The following is an 18,666-nucleotide window of genomic DNA, read 5'->3' on the forward strand; positions in this document are numbered from 1 at the left end:
AAAATAGTAAATTTTACGAAAATCGGGCTAAAAAGTTCCAATAATTAGCCAATCATCGATAAGATGAGATTTTCCAGAACCCACCTTGTTCCCACCAATAAAATAAAAATGCGTTCCATAGTAAAAATTATTTTGTTCATAGTTAAGGAGAAGGTAAAATATAACCAACTATACTAGAAAAGATAGCAATCCAAACTGTTGTTTCTTCACAGGTTTCGGCAAGAGTTAATCTTACTGTACAGCACGCTAATGTTAAAAAAATAACAAAAAATTTGGAAAAAAAGCCAGAGATCTATTACAAGTCTGTCCAAAACATTTCCACGATTTTCGTTCCTGGACATTATCATCAGAGACAAAATTACCTGAACTTAAACCGTTATCTGTATGCCCGGTCATTTATACCTTATTTTTCAGGGGAAAATCATTTTTTCCAACTGGGAAAGCGACTTCTCTCTGATTTCAAAAGAAGTAAAATAAAAATAATTAATTACAAAACGATCACAAATACAATTAGAAATTACAAATATTATACGTTATCAAAAAAATCAAGATTCCAAGTTCCGTAAGCATAAGCTTTTTTCTCTGCACAGTGAAAGGTCTCTTTATGTCGACACGGATATTTGCTACAATCCCAATCAGTATCCGAGTTGTTGAGAAGTTTGGAAATTTTTTGACAATCAAGATCATCCAGATTCTCCACATCTTTACACAAGTAATTTGAGAGGAGATTACAGTTATCTGACACTTTTGCAAAGTATTCCGTTGTAGGTGAACAATGTTGGTGAATGATTTATGACAACTCAGTATATGCCAGTTTTCCATTGTTCCAATTAATCCCATGTAAATTTTTAGTGTTCCAATTTGCTTGAAAAGTAGGTTTATAGTCTTCGGGTGGGAGCAAACTGTATCCCATTAAAATTCCATCCTTGAAAACACGCAACTCTTTGACAATTTTTCCCTCCAAGCACTCAATATCAAATACAACGAGAGACATCCTTTTTTCCAGCTTGAATTATTACAAAAATGATTAGCAGTCTAGCATTTTGAAAATTTGGAGATGATAAAATTTATTAAAAACAAAAAAGATTAACCCAGTTAAATGTCCCAAGAAACATGAGCTTGGAAAGTTTGGTAACATGTAACAGTATCCTGGACCCTTGATTGTAGTTGCTTTAACCGCTCCAGCAGAATCGTGCAGTATAGCATGTAATCGAAAAACTTTCATTCTAGCAAAGAAAAAGTCTAAAAAGGAATTTCCATAACCAATAAGTCCTCCATGAGGAAATTTAGGTTTGATTTCCTCCAAGTTTATATTCTCGTCTCAAACTTTACAGGCCGCTAAAAACAGTTTTCGCATTTTTCATTTTCGGGAAACATTGAAAGGATGCTTCCGTAACAATTGAATATGTTGACAAGAATGACAATATCCATCAGTTTTAAGTTCCTTCATCTATGTCAACGCAAGTTTTCTTAAATTTTTCAATATAAGATTAAAGTGTAGGGAGATGCTCTAGTAAGTTCTCGTACTCTTCTTTTTTCAATTCAATATTTGTCAGAATACTCCACTGGTATCTGTTCCAACGATGTTGTGAAATGGTAACTTGTTGTTTATCTGAACGATAAAGAAGACTTCTTCTGTGTAATCCGTTGTGAATAACACACTTAAATTCCGAACTTTGGGACTCTATGTCCAAATTTTCTAATTTGGGAAAATTTTGAGCTTCAAGAACAGTCTAGGAATATCTTTTAATTTCGAAATGAAGTCTAACGTGAAAAACCTTTGACTCAAATCTGAGACTCAACAAAATGTTTCTTGAGCAACCAACATCCCAACTCAATCTCAGATCAAAGATTTTTAAAATGAAAAAATTATTGTAGAGAAGACAAAGACATATTACAAAATCAAGCAACAATTATTTCTGAAATGTTCATTGCTCCATGTAAGAAAAGTCAATCAAATTTTGAATCAGTTCCTTGAACTCGTCCAAGGTGAAGCTGAATTTAAACCGTTATCTGTATGCCCGGTCATTTATACCTTATTTTTAAGGGGAAAATCATTTTTTCCAACTGGGAAAGCGACTTCTCTCTGATTTCAAAAGGAGTAAAATAAAAATAATTAATTACAAAACGATCACAAATACAATTAGAAATTACAAATAATATACGTTATCAAAAAAATCAAGATTCCAAATTCCGTAAGCATAAGTTTTTTTCTCTGCACAGTGAAAGGTCTTTTTATGTCGATACGGATATTTGCTACAATCCCAATCAGTATCCGAGTTGTTGAGAAGTTTGGAAATTTTTTGACAATCAAGATCATCCAGATTCTCCACATCTTTACACAAGTAATTTGAGAGGAGATTACACTTATCTAACACTTTTGCAAAGTATTCTGTTGTAGGTGAACAATGTTGGTGAATGATTGATGACAACTCAGTATATGCCAGTTTTCCATTGTTCCAATTAATCCCATGTAAATTTTTAGTGTTCCAATTTGCTTGAAAAGTAGGTTTATAGTCTTCGGGTGGGAGCAAACTGTATCCCAATAAAATTCCATCCTTGAAAACACCCAACTCTTTGACAATTTTTCCCTCCAAGCACTCAATATCAAATACAACGAGAGACATCATTTTTTCCAGCTTGAATTATTACAAAAATGATTAGCAGTCTAGCATTTTGAAAATTTGGAGATGATAAAATTTATTAAAAACACAAAAGATTAACCCAGTTAAATGTCCCAAGAAACATGAGCTTGGAGAGTTTGGTAACATGTAACAGTATCCTGGACCCTTGATTGTAGTTGCTTTAACCGCTCCAGCAGAATCGTGCAGTATAGCATGTAATCGAAAAACTTTCATTCTAGCAAAGAAAAAGTCTAAAAAGGAATTTCCATAACCAATAAGTCCTCCATGAGGAAATTTAGGTTTGATTTCCTCCAAGTTTATATTCTCGTCTCAAACTTTACAGGCCGCTAAAAACAGTTTTCGCATTTTTCATTTTCGGGAAACATTGAAAGGATGCTTCCGTAACAATTGAATATGTTGACAAGAATGACAATATCCATCAGTTTTAAGTTCCTTCATCTATGTCAACGCAAGTTTTCTTAAATTTTTTCAATATAAGATTAAAGTGTAGGGAGATGCTCTATTAAGTTCTCGTAATCTTCTTATTTGTCAGAATACTCCACTGATATCCGTTCCAACGATGTTGTGAAATGGTAACTTGTTGTTTATCTGAACGATAAAGAAGACTTCTTCTGTGTAATCCGTTGTGAATAACACACTTAAATTCCAAACTTTGGGACTCTATGTCCAAATTTTCTAATTTGGGAAAGTTTTGAGCTTCAAGAACAGTCTAGGAATATCTTTTAATTTCGAAATGAAGTCTAACGTGAAAAACCTTTGACTCAAATCTGAGACTCAACAAAATGTTTCTTGAGCAACCAACATCCCAACTCAATCTCAGATCAAAGATTTTTAAAATGAAAAATTTATTGTAGAGAAGACAAAGACATATTACAAAATCAAACAACAATTATTTCTGAAATGTTCATTGCTCCATGTAAGAAAAGTCAATCAAATTTTGAATCAGTTCCATGAACTCGTCCAAGGTGAAGCTGACATAAGTCACCTGCTTGAACTTATTGTTTTCCTTACGACAAAATAGCCGAATCTGCACATATATGTAGGCTGGATTCTCCTGAACGTATTGAATGAAAGTCACATATATTCGTCGATTTTGTCCTATGCTGACCTCTCTTACTTTGTGACATCGTTGCAGCACATCTTCTATACATGGATTCTTATCAAATTGAGTCGGGTGCTCACTCAATTCCAACTCCCCATTCAGGATATTGTTCTTGAGGAAAAAGAATTTTTTGAATCCGTAATCTCCAATTCGAAGTTGTTGGTACTTCTCAAATGTTCCAGAGTTATCTTTTTTGAAGACTTGGAAAGTTGGTTCAGAATAATTTTGTCCATTTTTAAAAACCTGGGACACAGTAAATCTTCCAAATGTTTTTGGGTTAGAACCAAAGTCTATGTAAAAAGGAACCGAATCATTTCCAGTTTTAGGTTGAGAATCGGTAAACATAGAAGGAGCACTCGAGTAAAACGGAGAGACTTTAGAAAGAGACATTTTATCAACTTAATCTGACAGAAAGAAACTAATTGAATGATTTGACATGTAATTTTATTCCCTCTATTATTTCTGATCACCTTTATTTGGTAATGATGTCATTATCCTTCTTTCATATCCAAATATGGAAAATTCAATTGCGTCATTTTGCAAAAATTCCTTATGATTAAACTTAGTCAGAAATTTAAAATTGAGCAAAGATTTGAACTAGAGCAGCATATTTATCTTGATGTTTAGCACGTCTGTGTTGCTTTAGCGAGTAATAGTGTTTGAAATGTTTAGAACAAGTAAAACAACGGGTTTTTCCGAGCTGCTGTCTCTTGAACTCCGTCATTTTTCAAATGAAATTTTCGTTGCGTTTGTACTGAATTACGTTAATTCCTTAAAAGGCCGTTTAAAAGATTCACTCCAATATCACGTTGGTTAAAGAATGGCAGCAATTATGTCTCAAGTTTTACCTGACTTTTATAAAAAATTTTATGAGAAAGCTTTCTTCATTTGTGTATCGGTTAAGGATTATAAACCTTACTTGCCTACTAGTGAATACTCTGTTGCGACCCAGAGTGACACTTTCTGTCCTCTGAAAAATTGGTCTTATCACATAAATCTCATTTCATCTTCCATTAATGAATTAGTCCAAAGAATGGATGATTTATCTTTTCAATATCAGACAATAGTCTGCTTATACACCTTATATAAACATCAATTTTTGGTCACACAATGAACGAAGCAGGACTTGTTGTTACTCAATAGAAGAGAACGGTTCAACATAATTCGGAAAACAAATTTGTTGAAAAACTACGAAGCGTGTCTAAGAAGAGATTAATTAGAAAGAAGTTCAAGAGACATCTACTGAGAGCTGAGCTAAGAAATGCAAGAACACAAACATTGAGATCATCCTTCTTCGACATATTTCAGACACTAAAGAACTCAAAGTATGAGAGTGAATTAATAAAAGTTGTTGATTGTTTACTAGGTGGTCATGGAATAATTGATAACCCCATGTTGTACTTTGAAGTTAGAAAGTAATAACGTGTTTGTACTAAGATGTTTTAAATCTGGTGTATATTCCAAAAGTCGAAATTTCAAGTCACTTTATTTGTTAAAAGTCGAATTTTCAAAAAAACATTTTTCGTTAAAAGTCAAAAATAGAATCTCAGGTTTTTCGTTAAAAATCGATAATGTTACCAAACTTTGCGTTCAAATTTTTTTAAGTTTTACGGTATGATTTTAAGCAAAAAACAAAGTTTTAATCATTTTTAAAATGACAAGTTTTGAATCTGTTCCTGCAGCTCAAAAATCGTATTTATAGCAAAAAATTTTTCTTAAAAAACGAATTTTTTCTCGACATTTTTTGTCAAACATCGAGAATAAATTCAAAAATTTTCTTAAATATCAAAATTAAGTTCGGCATTTTTCTTAATTGTCGAAAAACAAAGTTTTAATAATAACCAAGTACATAAATTATCAACTAACCTTTTGTGTTAATCTTTATTCTGAAAAACTTGAAAAAAGTAGTTAAAAAATTATATAATTGAACATCTTTATTTAATACGAAACAGCTAAAAAGTATTCAACAAATTTATTATTTTTATGAACAACTACAAATTCGTTTACAAAATTGAACATAGAAATCATTCAAAAAGAGATTCAATGACATCTTCTGGCAAGTTCGGAATTTCATTACCGAAACCTCTTTGTTGCTCAATTCTACCTGGTAGTTGGGTTGGTTGAACAGTGAATGGGGTATTAGGTACATCACTCAAAGAGATAGGGTTGTGAGCTGTTCCTTTCTCAATCGAAGAAGTTGTCATCGAGGGTGTAGTTGACATGTCAGTAGATCCACAGTACTGCGCTGGATCAAAGTTTTCCAGATCGTTAAATGACGTGGCGGTACTAGCATCAATACTCAACTCGCTTTGTTCTCTACTATGAGCTCTTGACGCTGTTTGGAGAAGATTATTTTCCACCTCCGGGCTTGATACCTGACATACCTCCGACGTAGTGAACCAGCTGTTTGGAACTCGCCCTTTCTCCCACGGAAATGTGTACTGAAAGTTTCCAGTTAAGTAGTTGGCTTGAAAATCAGATCCATTAACGCGAGGACAGTGGTGTCAATTAACAACAGCAACTTCGTGTCCAATCGCGTGAGTTCCGAGCTGATTCTCTGTGATTGGAACCTGTCCCTGATGATATGTATCAAACTGTTGTCGCTGGTGCTCAATAATGTGCCACACAGTAATGGGTAAAGAGATCACAGACTCATACAGTCCGTGATAAATCTCGAACTCCTATCTGAGCAATCTCCTCAGTGAAAGAAACTGGGTACAGAAGGTTATAATTTTGAACAGTGAACTCCATTTTGGATTAAATGATAGAAGACATTTTTTGTTAGAAAGTGTTGAGAATGAAACATACGATTCTTGTTGAGAACGTGATAAAAGCTATCAGTGGAGAGTAAGTTAGAAAAAACGAATTTCCTTTTTAGGACGAAAACAGAATATCTAAATTAGATTTAAACAAAAGTTAGAACTAAAGTAAGTGTTTTTTAATAAGAAGAATGTGAATGTTGGAGCTCGATAGCAGGATAAAATGTTGACGAGTAGTTAGTATAATGTGAGAAACAGTAGCGATGATGCTTTCAGAGACGTTGGATCAAATGATAATGTCAAAATCAGCAAACCCTATGTATAGTGTGCTCTGTCCCATCAGAGAAGAGTAACCAAATATGGAAGATTTTACGAGAAATAGTGACGTTTAGCTTGAAATTTCTGGAAAAACTGAAATTCAAATCCAAAATTGGGTAAAAATTCCTAACAGGGTAAGAAGTGAAGGATGCGTACAAGTTTCCCACTATGCTTTTACCTAAAATAGTCCATTTTAGTTGAAATGAAGTGACATAATTTACCAAAAAAGTCAAGCTTTGATAATTTTTTTCCAATTTGTCAAACTTCAGATCAATCTCGGAAAATATTCCATTTTTGGAATCAAATTTTTCTATATATGCGTTAGGTAAACGAATTGCGAACCTGATCCGTACTCCCACTGCATTGTAGTCGTTGTAATAATGGAAGTACAAAGCACTCTGTAGTGAATAAGTTATTGTTATTGGGTCTGGGAGAGGAACAAAGTTTGTTTGTGAAATATTTCTGTACTGGTCCAGTATGTCGGGGACGAAGTTCAAAATGAACAGCAATTCGTATTTGCTGACATGCGAATCTGAGGATAAATTGAAAGACTGTTTCGCAATAAACTCCTCGTATTCAAATTTTTAATAGTGAATGTTGCATACTCAAGTCCTCTACTAAATCGGATTATTCTGTTGGATTTTGTGAAAATGTACAAAAAATTGTAAAAAAAGTATGAATCTGCATCAATTTCGTCAATTCTGTATGCATCAAGTATACCTTCTTTTCTCTTGTAAATCTTCTCCAAAATTTGTAAGTGGTTTTTGATCAACATGTTTCACAAATGAGCAAAAAATTCACGTATTAATTTATTAAAATAAAAAAATGTTAAAAGAGAAAACGAGATGAACAAAACGATATCCTTAACTTTTACAACAAGTTTCTTAATACTTAAATTTGATTGGTTTGGAATTTGTAATATAATCAAGTTAACGTCATTTGTATATAAGTTATCTTCAATTATACTAGGAATTTTCTACTCTAATGTTTTGATATTACTGTAAAACACATTTAGTGTACTATCGATAAAATTACAAAATTAGTTCGTTTACAATAATAGTTGTATTCTCTAAGTGAGCAAACATCTGACAGATAGGTTTTGTTAAAAAGTCTGTTTTGGGATGAATAGTATTGTTTTGCAAATACAGTAACACAATTCAGAAATATGGCAATTAAATATAACTTCAGTTTTCCAATTTTCCTCCAAGGAATAAATTTACACAATTTGGATGTTTTCTGGATTCAAATACAATTAAGAATGCAACACTGTGACTGCTTCGTAGGAAGTTCTTGAATTTTATTATTTCGTTATGTTACTAAAAATAGAAACTACATCATTTCCTTATATGGAAATAATGAGTCATACGTGTTATTCACTAACAAACCAAAAATTGTATTCATTCTCACTTTGTTATCAGATACAGTTGCTCGGCACTTTACTTGAATTTTATTCAATTTATTTTGGATCAAAACAAAACAATGCCTACAAATTTACCTGTCAAATGCACAAAGTGCGAGAAAATGGTTGTCAAGCAGCAAATGGCTTGACACAAAAAAATCATGTGACAGTGGGACTTAAAATTGTCCTCAGCGTCCACATTTCTATACAAAGAGGAAAAAGGACTTGAACTACCACCTTGCAAAGCATCATGCTCCTCAAGATAAGAAGCTTAGTGCAGTGTGCACTATATGCTTGGAGGAATTTCCAAGTTTTTAATCACCTCAACAACATAAGAGACGGAAACACGGAACATCGACCAAAGTTGGAACCAAATCCAGCGAAAGCTTGAAAGAAGTACTAGAATTGGAAGAATTGGATGAGAACAGCGAACGGTTACAGCAGGAACTTAGTGCCTGTCAACACTTCTTTGACAATACTGAGATGGAGAATGGGGACATAGAGTTTTCAATTTTATGTTGTCGAAACTTGATCCCAGCGAAATTAAAGAAAAAGTGAAGGAAGTGATTGAAAAGCTTAACTGCGCTGCAAAAATAAATTTATCTCTTGGATTTATTTTACGAAATGTGGACACAGACGAATACCGATTCTTTTATCCTCATGATAAAAACACTTTTTTGAGAAATCTCATTTACTTTGTTCTAAGGAGGACTTAGTCTCACTTCAGAATAGAGTAGAGAAAAAGGATTTGGTTGAGACTTGTGCTCAAGAAAGGGCAAATACAAAATGGTGGTATGCATAATTACAATTGTAACCAATTTCTGTGCTCTTCTCAACAAATACCCAATGGGATGTTTAGATGCTGTTATACCTGAACAGTTGGTGAGAAGATCAGATGTAACTTTTCTTGTTTCAAATGGATACGGAGAAACCTACAAAGACTACCTTTGCTTGTTTAGAGCTGTGGCTGTTCACTTTTACGGATCAGCTGAGCTGGAAACAAACGCAGCTAAGGTTTTCAGTGACTTTCTCCACGAGTCTGGTCATGGCAACTAACTTTAGAGGAGTGTCAATAGATCACCTTGTGTTTGTTGAAAACGCTATAAAACACAACATTTTCATTTATGACATTGACATTGAGGACGGTGATTTTGAAGGTGAACTTGCAAGAAGAAGTTTTCAGATGTATAAGAACAACATTAATCTACTGCGCTACAACAACCACATTTGCTATGTTGATGATATCAACACGTTCTTCAAACGATTTCGCTGTCCTAATTTTGATACTTTTATTAAGCGTGCTGGTAATTTCCACCGTCACGTGAAATCTTGTAAACATAGGATACAGCAATTTTATCCGAACAGTGTTTACACTTTGAGAGAAACTTTGTTCAATAAATTTGACCGTTTTGGAATTGGATATGAGGAAGATCAAAAATTGTTCAAAAACGTGGCTGTATTTGATTGCGAAGCGATCTGCGTTCCATCTAATGAACTAAAAGATACCAATACAACTACTTGGATAGGAAAACATGAACCAATCTCTGTGTCAATTTCCTCTAATTTATAACAAGAACCTATTTTCCTATGCAACAAAGACTCCAGGACACTGATTGTATCTTTTGTTGAAGCTTTAGGAGAACTAGCTAGCAAAAGCAAAGCAGAAATGTTGCAAAAATTTTCCTCCATTGAAAATGCAATTAAAACCAGAGTAAATTCTATTTTCGAGAAGCTAAATGGAAGGAAAGATGAGAGTACTCCAAAGTTTGAATTTCAAAATATCGAAAAAGAAATTGATATGTTGACTCAATTCCTCCAAATTCAGAAAAATCAGCTTCTCGAACTACAACAACATTTTGAACGTTATGTCAACACTTTACCTGTATTTGGATTCAATGGCGGGAAATATGATGTGAATCTTATCAAGTCTTATTTACAACCCTACCTCATTCACGAGCACGATATTCAACCAACGGTTATTAAAAAAGCTAATCAATTTGTATCCTTTAAATTTGGTGTTGTACAGTTTCTCGATATTCTAAATTTTCTTGCTGGGCAACATCACTAGATTCGTTCCTCAAAGCTTACAAGACAAAAGAGATCAAAGGATTTTCCCTTATGAATGGTTCGACTTACCAAACAATTTGGATGCAACTTTCCTTCCCCCCCCCCTTAAGAATGTTTCTTTAGTAAGTTGAGAGATCACAATCCCTTGAAGAAAGAATTTACGGATTTCACAAAATTATTGAGTAGTGGACTTTCCAAACAGGAGTCTCTGAAAAAACTTAGTTTGCAGGTAGTGCCCACCTCGGGCGTTGATAACTACAATTACTTGAAATCTGTGTGGGAGCAGGAACAAATGACAGCTTTTCAAGACCTTGTTAGGTAGTATAACAAAAAGGCTGTTGTCCACAATCTGGGTTGTACACTACCTAATTTAGTAAATTTTTGTCTATCAAAATCAACTAATAACAAATTCTATCCTTTCGTTGAAGCAGACAAAGATTTGCATCATAAAATACGCGAGGATATGACTGGTGTTCCTTCTATTTTCTTTAGTAGAAAAGCGGTTGTGGATCAAACATATATTCGAAACACAGAAAACATTGGCAAATCAATTGTGGGTATAGACGCCCGTCAACTTTACCCTTTCTCAATGTGTCAAGAAATGCCCACTGGGCTTTACACTAGATGGGAGTTTGATTCAGAGTCTCAGAAGTTTAAAGCCAGGCAAATTAAACCGAGGAAATTTGGGAACATGGTTATGTCGTACCTACAACCTCAGCGTCCTAACTGCACTAATGAAAGTTACTACACAACTGGAACTCAGAAAAAGATTGATTGTTTTAATGTAGACGGATTTTGTGCTCACTGTAAAACTATATTTGAATATTTGAAGCAATGGGTTGTTACTTTTACTTTTGTGCATGTCAGGAAGCAAGAGCAAGTATTTCAGAGGAAGATACTCAGAGAGGACTCAAGAAACGGGAATACTATGAACTATGACGAGACTATTTTTGGAACAAAGGCTATAAATTAATTGAGATATGGGAATGTAACTAGTGGGAATCTCTCAAAGGTGATGAATCTGTTAAAATTCACGTGAGAAACAATTTCCCATTCAAGCTAGCTCTGACTCAAGTATCTCTTTTTGCTAAGATAAGAGAAGATAAACTGTTTGGTTACGTTCAGTGTGATTTCGAAGTTCCAGATGGGTTGAAATACAAGTTCTCGAACTTTCCACCAATGTTTAAAAACTTTAATGTTAGTCGAGGTGATATTGGTGATTATATGAGGGATTATGCAATTGATGACGATTTACTCAAGCAACCGCAACGAATGTTGATTTCAAGCTCCAAGTTGGAGAATGGAACAATCATAACACCTTTACTCAACTTTTACCTTAATCTTGGGCTGAAATGCACCAAAATTTATCGCTTCGTTCAGTACACACCCAAAAAATGCTTCAACAATTTTGTCCAATCAGTTGATGATGCTAGAAAAGCTGTAGATGAAAATCTCGAATCAAGCGTTGTAGCAGAAACAATGAAAATGTTAGGGAATAGTTCCTATGGTTACAAAATCATGGACAGAAGAAGACATACAACCTGGAGACAAAAAACCTGAACGATGAAAGGACACACAAAGCTATCAACGGGAAATTGTTTAAGAGACTTAACAGTGTGTCGAAAGAACTTTACGAATTTGAACTTGTAAAATCAAAAATTGAGCACCGCGAACCGATAATAGCGATTTTTTATAGTTCAGTACGCAAAATTACGTATGCTGGAGCTTTATTACAATTTTTTTGATAAGTTTTGCGATGTCGACACATTCGAAGAGTTAGAAATAGACACTGATTCCTTATACTTAGCTCTAGCACACGATAATTTGTGCGATTGTATTCGTCCATCTAAAAAAGCAGAGTGGGAAGCTCTGAGGGAACACGATTGTGCTGATTCTTTCAAAGCTGATGCTGTACAAAATTTTTTCCCTAGAACTTGTTGTTATAAACATAAAAAAAAGATAAGCGTGAACCAGGTTTGTTCAAGGAAGAATTTAGATGTACTGAAATGATTTGTCTCTGTAGCAAAACTTATTGTTGCTACGATGCCAAATCGGATAAGTACAAATTCAGCAGCAAAGGACTAAACAAACGAACATTGGAAGAGACCGGAGATTGACCATTGGAAAAATATCGGCGAGTGATGGAAGAAATCAAGAATTTAACAACTACAAATAGAGGATTTTGAACAATCAACCACTGCTTCGCTACCTATGAACAAACAAAAAAAAGACTCATATTTTTATCCTAAACGAAAAGTGATAGAATTCATACTGTACCCCTGAATTTGTAAATTAATCAATTAATTTTCATATTGTGAGCGCTCTCTGTTGTGTTTAAAATTACTCATAATGTACTTGATTTATACTGTGTCTTTTTTTGTACCTTCATAATTCATTCATTTAAAAATTTTCAATTTTCTCACGGCTTTATCTAATCTTAATACATTGCGGCGGCTACGCCCAATCTTAATACAATGCGGTGGCTATATCTAATGTTAGTACATTGCGGCGGCTATACCTAATCTTAATACATTGCGGCGGCTATGCCTAATCTTAATACATTGCGCTGGTTATACCAATAAATATGTTGAAATTTACTGAGAATGGATTTATCCGCTGCCTGTACAATTCCCCGCCTGTACAATTCCCGTGCGCGCTGCCTGTACAATTCCCAGCCTGTACAATTCCCAGCGCGGAAAGGCTTATGACAGGCTCCCAAAAATGTGGCTTATCTACTCACACTATACTACTAATACCCTGGTCCCTATAATTAATCTTAATACGTTGCAGCGGCTATTCCTAATCTTAATACGTTGCGGTGGCTATTCCTAATCTTAATACGTTGCGGCGCCTATTCCTAATCTTAAAACATTGCGGCGCCTATTCCTAATCTTATTACGTTGCGGCGCCTATTCCTAATCTTAATACGTGGCGGCCGCTATAACAAATCGTAATACATGTACGCGGCCTATAACCTATCTTAATACATTAGAGTAGACCCGCTCTCAAACATACTCTTATAACCTATCCTAAAACATGGGGTCTACACCCCCCCCCCCCCCGGAGCCTTGCTCACCTTTATACTTCTAATAATAGAGCTTTTCCAGATCGCCGTGGATAAAAGCTCGAGATATAGATTTGCAGCGCTATAAGTCGTCCTATGTCTGTTACTCAAAGTTTTTTAGTTAGTTAGTTGGACCCCAATCTGTTCTCTTTTGAGGCTACAACAAACATTCTGCCGCATTTTTGAACCCTGCAAAAATGATTAATTCCTTTTGCAATTAAATTTCTGAGAAAATATCGACTCATGTTGAGCGTTTTTCTTGTGATTAACAGTACTCAAACTCAAAAAATAACGTATCATTGCAAAAGTGATATTAGAAATTCGGCCGAAAATTTTAATTTATGTTATGTAAAACTTTGCTCAGGTTAAACGGATTCCGTGGTTCATTTGGTATGCTAATTTCAGGATTCACAAAAATAACTGTTTCATCTGCAACAATCTATATGAATGCATGCTAGTTTATAAGCTTTCCCAGACATGGATATGTCTCAATTTTACTGCGTGCCTGTGCTTCCCCTGAGGAGGTAGAAATCTTAGATTTTAATCAATCTTTATCGCAATTTTTTAATTGATCACATTGCAGGAAAAATCAGAGACACTTTACTTAATTCAGGCCATATTTCTGATAGGATTTTTCTCAGCGTTAATAGTCTCAAATTAGAAAAAAAACAATGTTTTTTGTTTAAGTGTGGTTTCATAGGAACACTATAAGACCGATAAAAGTATTGTTTCTTCCCTGTAAGTACGTAAAAAGTTTCAGGCTTCAGTTTATTCTTTTTTTATTCTAAATAGGGAACTTATACAGTTTCGGGTTATCGGAAGAATTTCACTGTTTTTGTCCCAGGATACAATAGTTAACTTTTTAGCCCAACTGGGCTGGCTGAAGTACACTATAACTGTTTTGATGAGGGGCTCGCAAAAATTCTGACGCTTCAGTTGGTAACATTTGATTTTCTCGCTACCAGAATTTGCTCAAACAGGCCTTGTGTTATTCTATTTGCTTCTCTTGAGTCTTAGCAAGAATTCTGATGGGTGTTTTATCTTTTCTTTCTATTCAATTATTAAAGTTAATCAAAAACTCAAAGCTTCTACTGAAAACTCCCCTTTCATGCTTTTTGACTTTTTGAAATTTCCACACTTTTATTTCTGCTTTTTCTTGACAATTTGGTCCTAATTCCAAGTTACGATTAAAAAAACTATAGTTATGCTTCTTAGCTTTGTCCAAAACCAGGTTTCACGTACAAACTATGAAATTCCCAAGGAACTTAAAGGACTTGAAACAATCGGAACATTAGAAATCCAGCAATTTTTAGCATTATTTCCATGATTCAAACAGAATTTCCTCTATAATCACAATCAATAAAAAAAATTTTGAAAGGGGTGTTCTCAAAAAGTGCCCACAAACGTTTCATCTATATTTGATTGCCCACACCTCTATATTTATAAACAAACAATAAATCGTTTCAGTTTCTCTTTTGGGATCATTTTTCATGCTTGTCTTTGAACAGCATTTTTGCTATACTTAATATACTGTTGGCCCAGCATGTATTGTTGACCTACAAAAAACCCAGAACATTGCGTTAAAACACAATAAAAGCATCAGGTTCTAGTGAACTCGAATTAAGTTTTGCACAAACCAGACTAAAAAACTGTTAGTGAATCTTGTTTTCCACGTGCAGTTGGCTCTGCTTATTCTTGCAAAAGTTTTGTCACAAACGCTTATATCCTTATTGATTTGTTTACTTTGTTGCAATGGTATTAAATGTTTCGTAGGCAAAATAATTTCCAGTTTCGGGAGAAATTCTTGTTGATATATGAGTTGAATTGACTCTTGCATAACGAGAGCAACAAGCATGAGATTAAACAAAGTGCTGGCCATTTTTGAAATCAAAAATCAAAAACTACTTCGCGTGCAAAAAAAACCAGTATTTTGTGCGATGTGTTTGAAAGCTTCATTGACAACTAAAGGATCAAAAATATCCTTTTTTTGATCGGATGCATTTTTTCTTTTGAATTTTAACGTTTGCAAAATATGCAGATCTCATAAGAGAAACAGGTAGGTTAGTATTTCTTCTAGTTGCCCGTTTGACAATATACTGAGCAGAAAGGGAAATCTTGGAGTTGAAATCGTTGAGAGAATTTTTTTAAAAAAACGTAAACCCACTCGTAAGCATGAATTAATTTTCAGTAATTATTGTTATTAGGCTCCTACAAAATCAGAATTTTGAGATAGTTTCCACAACATGTAACAAATTTATGGTCAAATGAACAAGGATAGTATAAAAACTTTGGGGGTGCGGAGCAAAAAAATAATCATTTTCCTCTAAAAGTTAAAACTCAATATATACACTCTCAAATTTAAATGACCACTAAGCTTGGGGACCGTAAGTTTTCATAACTCACTAAAAACTATATCGAATTCAAACTTCATCAGTTTTTGACCACCGAGGGGCAGTTAATAGATGCAATTGGAACAACAAAAATTAGTACAATAGCCTTTGCATAATATTATTTTCAATAGATTTTGAAATGCAACATGATGTTATCAAAAATGTAAATCCGTTACTTGTTTGTGAAATTTTCAGGCAGCTGTTTGGAAAAGGGATTTACAGCACGCCCTATCCATTCATTGCGGAAAAATTTGCCACAGAGTTCATCTATGCTGGGAAAACCTTCAAGCTGTTGATGCAAAACCGAGTGGATATGTCAAGGACAACATTGGAAAACGATAACATGTATTATGTTACGCAAGACGATCGCTATATTCGCCCATATGGATTGCTGTTCAAAGAAGTCTTCGAAGAGATGTACTGAAAAATCAGCCAAGGATTTGGATATTATTTATAATAATCACAATCTTCAGATAAACTCATCTACATTACGTCAATCAACGGACAGTTGTTTTCAGTAATTGTGACATGTTTTTGAAAAGTAACGTCAAGATCTTTGCAAATAATGTATTAGAAGCCCGATCGATTTTTTAACCGGATATTTGAAACATGTTCTTACTATTGCTTCCACCGAGTTTCTGATAACTTTTATCTGATTCACTAAATAAACGTAAATAAATAAATGTAGCAATAAGTTAATAAAGGGTTCCAGCAAATTTAAGGGTTATATTTTTTTTGAAGAGCGCAAACTTTATCGACGAAGTTGTACATGATTTGCTATGAAGCCTAGCGAATTTTTCTCACTTTTACCACTTGAGCATTCAGCAAAAAATAAAGCGACTGCTATAGGGCCATCCCTAGTCTAGAAAAACTGAACAAATACGACTAAAAATTTCGGTATGTTTGGTCTGCTCGGCATGTTCTGTTTAAACGTAAGAAATAGTCGTTATGTTTGATGTGGAGCGTAGGAAAACTCAAGTGTGCTCGCATTTGCAAGATGCGATATGTTCAATTAAAAAACTTACAAAAATTGGTATGTTTGTTTTGAAATATGATAAACTGTCAGTTTTTTCTTCACAAAATAATGAGTTTCTGGTTTATAATATAGTCAAAACAAAATGTTAGCATTTTTGCAGGATTTTCCAAAGTACTTGTTGGAGAAATATCCAACATAATCTGCAAATTAAATGAAAAATCTGCTGTAGCGCGTAGACTAAACTAGTTGGAGAAATAAAATTTTCTTTTTTGTTTTTAAATTTGTAAATTTAATACAAATTGAGCATTGATGTGTTCTAACGTTTAAACCGAACAAACCATTTTTTTTCTCACTTTTCGAAAACAAACAGATCAAATGCTCTAGAAAACAGATGTAATTGTGGGGCTGCAATGAGAAATTGAAAAGTAAACCCTCCTACAATTTAAGACATCTCTGCTGTAGGGACCATCGATAAGAGAGATTTGGATTTAAATCTCTTTCTAAACATAAATTAATGTAACTGTTGTCTACTTTGGGATTAAAGGTGAATAACCTTCTAATAGAATGACTAATCAAAAATGAACATCCTCGCTTGTTGGCTCTGTAAAGATTGATTAAAATATTTAAAATGTGAGCGTCAATTAGAGAGCTTTCGAGGAACCAACCCCTATCAAAGACACCAACATGTAAGACTGGGTTGCACTGGTAAGACTTTCAGGGTTTGCTGCCCTTATGTGAGGCCCTTTAAAGAACTATCCACCTGAATTTTTGGTGAGATTTCAAGGGATAGTTTGTTGTTGTTCAGTGAATTCTCTTGGAAAACCCGCAATCTGGGGGAGCTTAATTGTTTAATTTTTGAAGTGAGAAATTAGTCTCGATAACGAAAAGCAAATTAATAAGTGTCGAGACTTGTTGTGTATGCTGATAATTATCTTGCTAAAATTTTTGATTATTTGGTCAAGACTCTAGAGATCCTGCACGTTTTGACAAAAAAATTATTTTTCATTCTAATAGGCAAACAATTTTTGCATTTGTTTATCTTACCTCTGTTCTGCAATTGTAAAATCTTATCTTCCACTATTCATTATGCAAAAATTTTTTGTTTTCGCACGGCCAATTTAAGTAAAATGTTCTTCAGCCGCCAAACGCTTCAATGTTTTCACTCAATTTACAATTGCACCTTCTATTTTTTATTTCCATAGTATTGATTTTGGTATCTTTATCGAAGCTCTTGTATTCTTGTAAATTATTCCATCCATTGGTTCTGTTGTCTACGACCACGAAATGTATATTAGGTGCGGTTCCCTTTATTCTGTTTTATAATGAATAAATTATTACCAATATATATCTCTGTCAATTTAATGGTTGGAAAAAGTCATTTATTCGAAGAGTGTAGAAAAAAGCTGTTCATATTATTTTAATTTCTATGTTATGTTACAAAATTTGTCTTGGGTCATATTCCAACTCCTTTGAAAGAGTATAACCCAATGTTACAATTTAGTCTAATAATGCGTCCTACTGTAAAGCTGATAAAAAAGACTTTCGGGGGCTGAATTCAATATTTTTGCATTGATAAGGCGAGTTCGTAACATCATTAAGGCAAAATGAGATTTAAGACAAAGAAAAGAGCACATAAGAAAAGATGGGAAATTCTAGCCTAAGACCCAGGCAGGTCCTAGTCTAGAATTGATCGATCAAGATATAATTTTAAAACCTAAAAATATTAAGTTTGAAAAGAGTGCATTTGATTTAGTATATTAGAAGGCTCAACAGAAATTATGTTATTTGCTCTTTTCTGAGTTTTCTACTTATAATAGAACAGATTACAAGCTATAACGATATTTGAAGAGAAATGACGAAATAAAAGTTTCCCGCTGCTTGTTTAGTAGCGCATTGGTCATTTAGGTTCGCTGCTTTTTTATTTACTCGTTAACAGCCTCTGGCCC

General features: G+C 34.0%; 1 protein-coding gene across 4 annotated transcripts in view; it reads left to right on the forward strand.

Annotated features, from left to right (window-relative positions):
• Positions 1-18,096, forward strand: part of LOC142348443 (uncharacterized) — a 48,507-nt gene extending 30,411 nt beyond the window's left edge. For all 4 annotated transcript variants that reach the window (XM_075399803.1, XM_075399801.1, XM_075399804.1 and 1 more), the window contains one exon: positions 15,940-18,096. In XM_075399803.1, coding sequence (XP_075255918.1) covers positions 15,940-16,168 — 229 coding nt within the window. In that variant the 3' untranslated portion in view covers positions 16,169-18,096. The remainder of the gene's footprint in view (positions 1-15,939) is intronic.
• The last annotated feature ends 570 nt before the right edge of the window (positions 18,097-18,666 follow it).

This window comes from Convolutriloba macropyga, chromosome 10, assembly GCF_964194025.1.
Source record: "Convolutriloba macropyga chromosome 10, txConMacr16.3, whole genome shotgun sequence".
Classification (NCBI taxonomy): Eukaryota; Metazoa; Xenacoelomorpha; order Acoela; family Convolutidae; genus Convolutriloba; species Convolutriloba macropyga.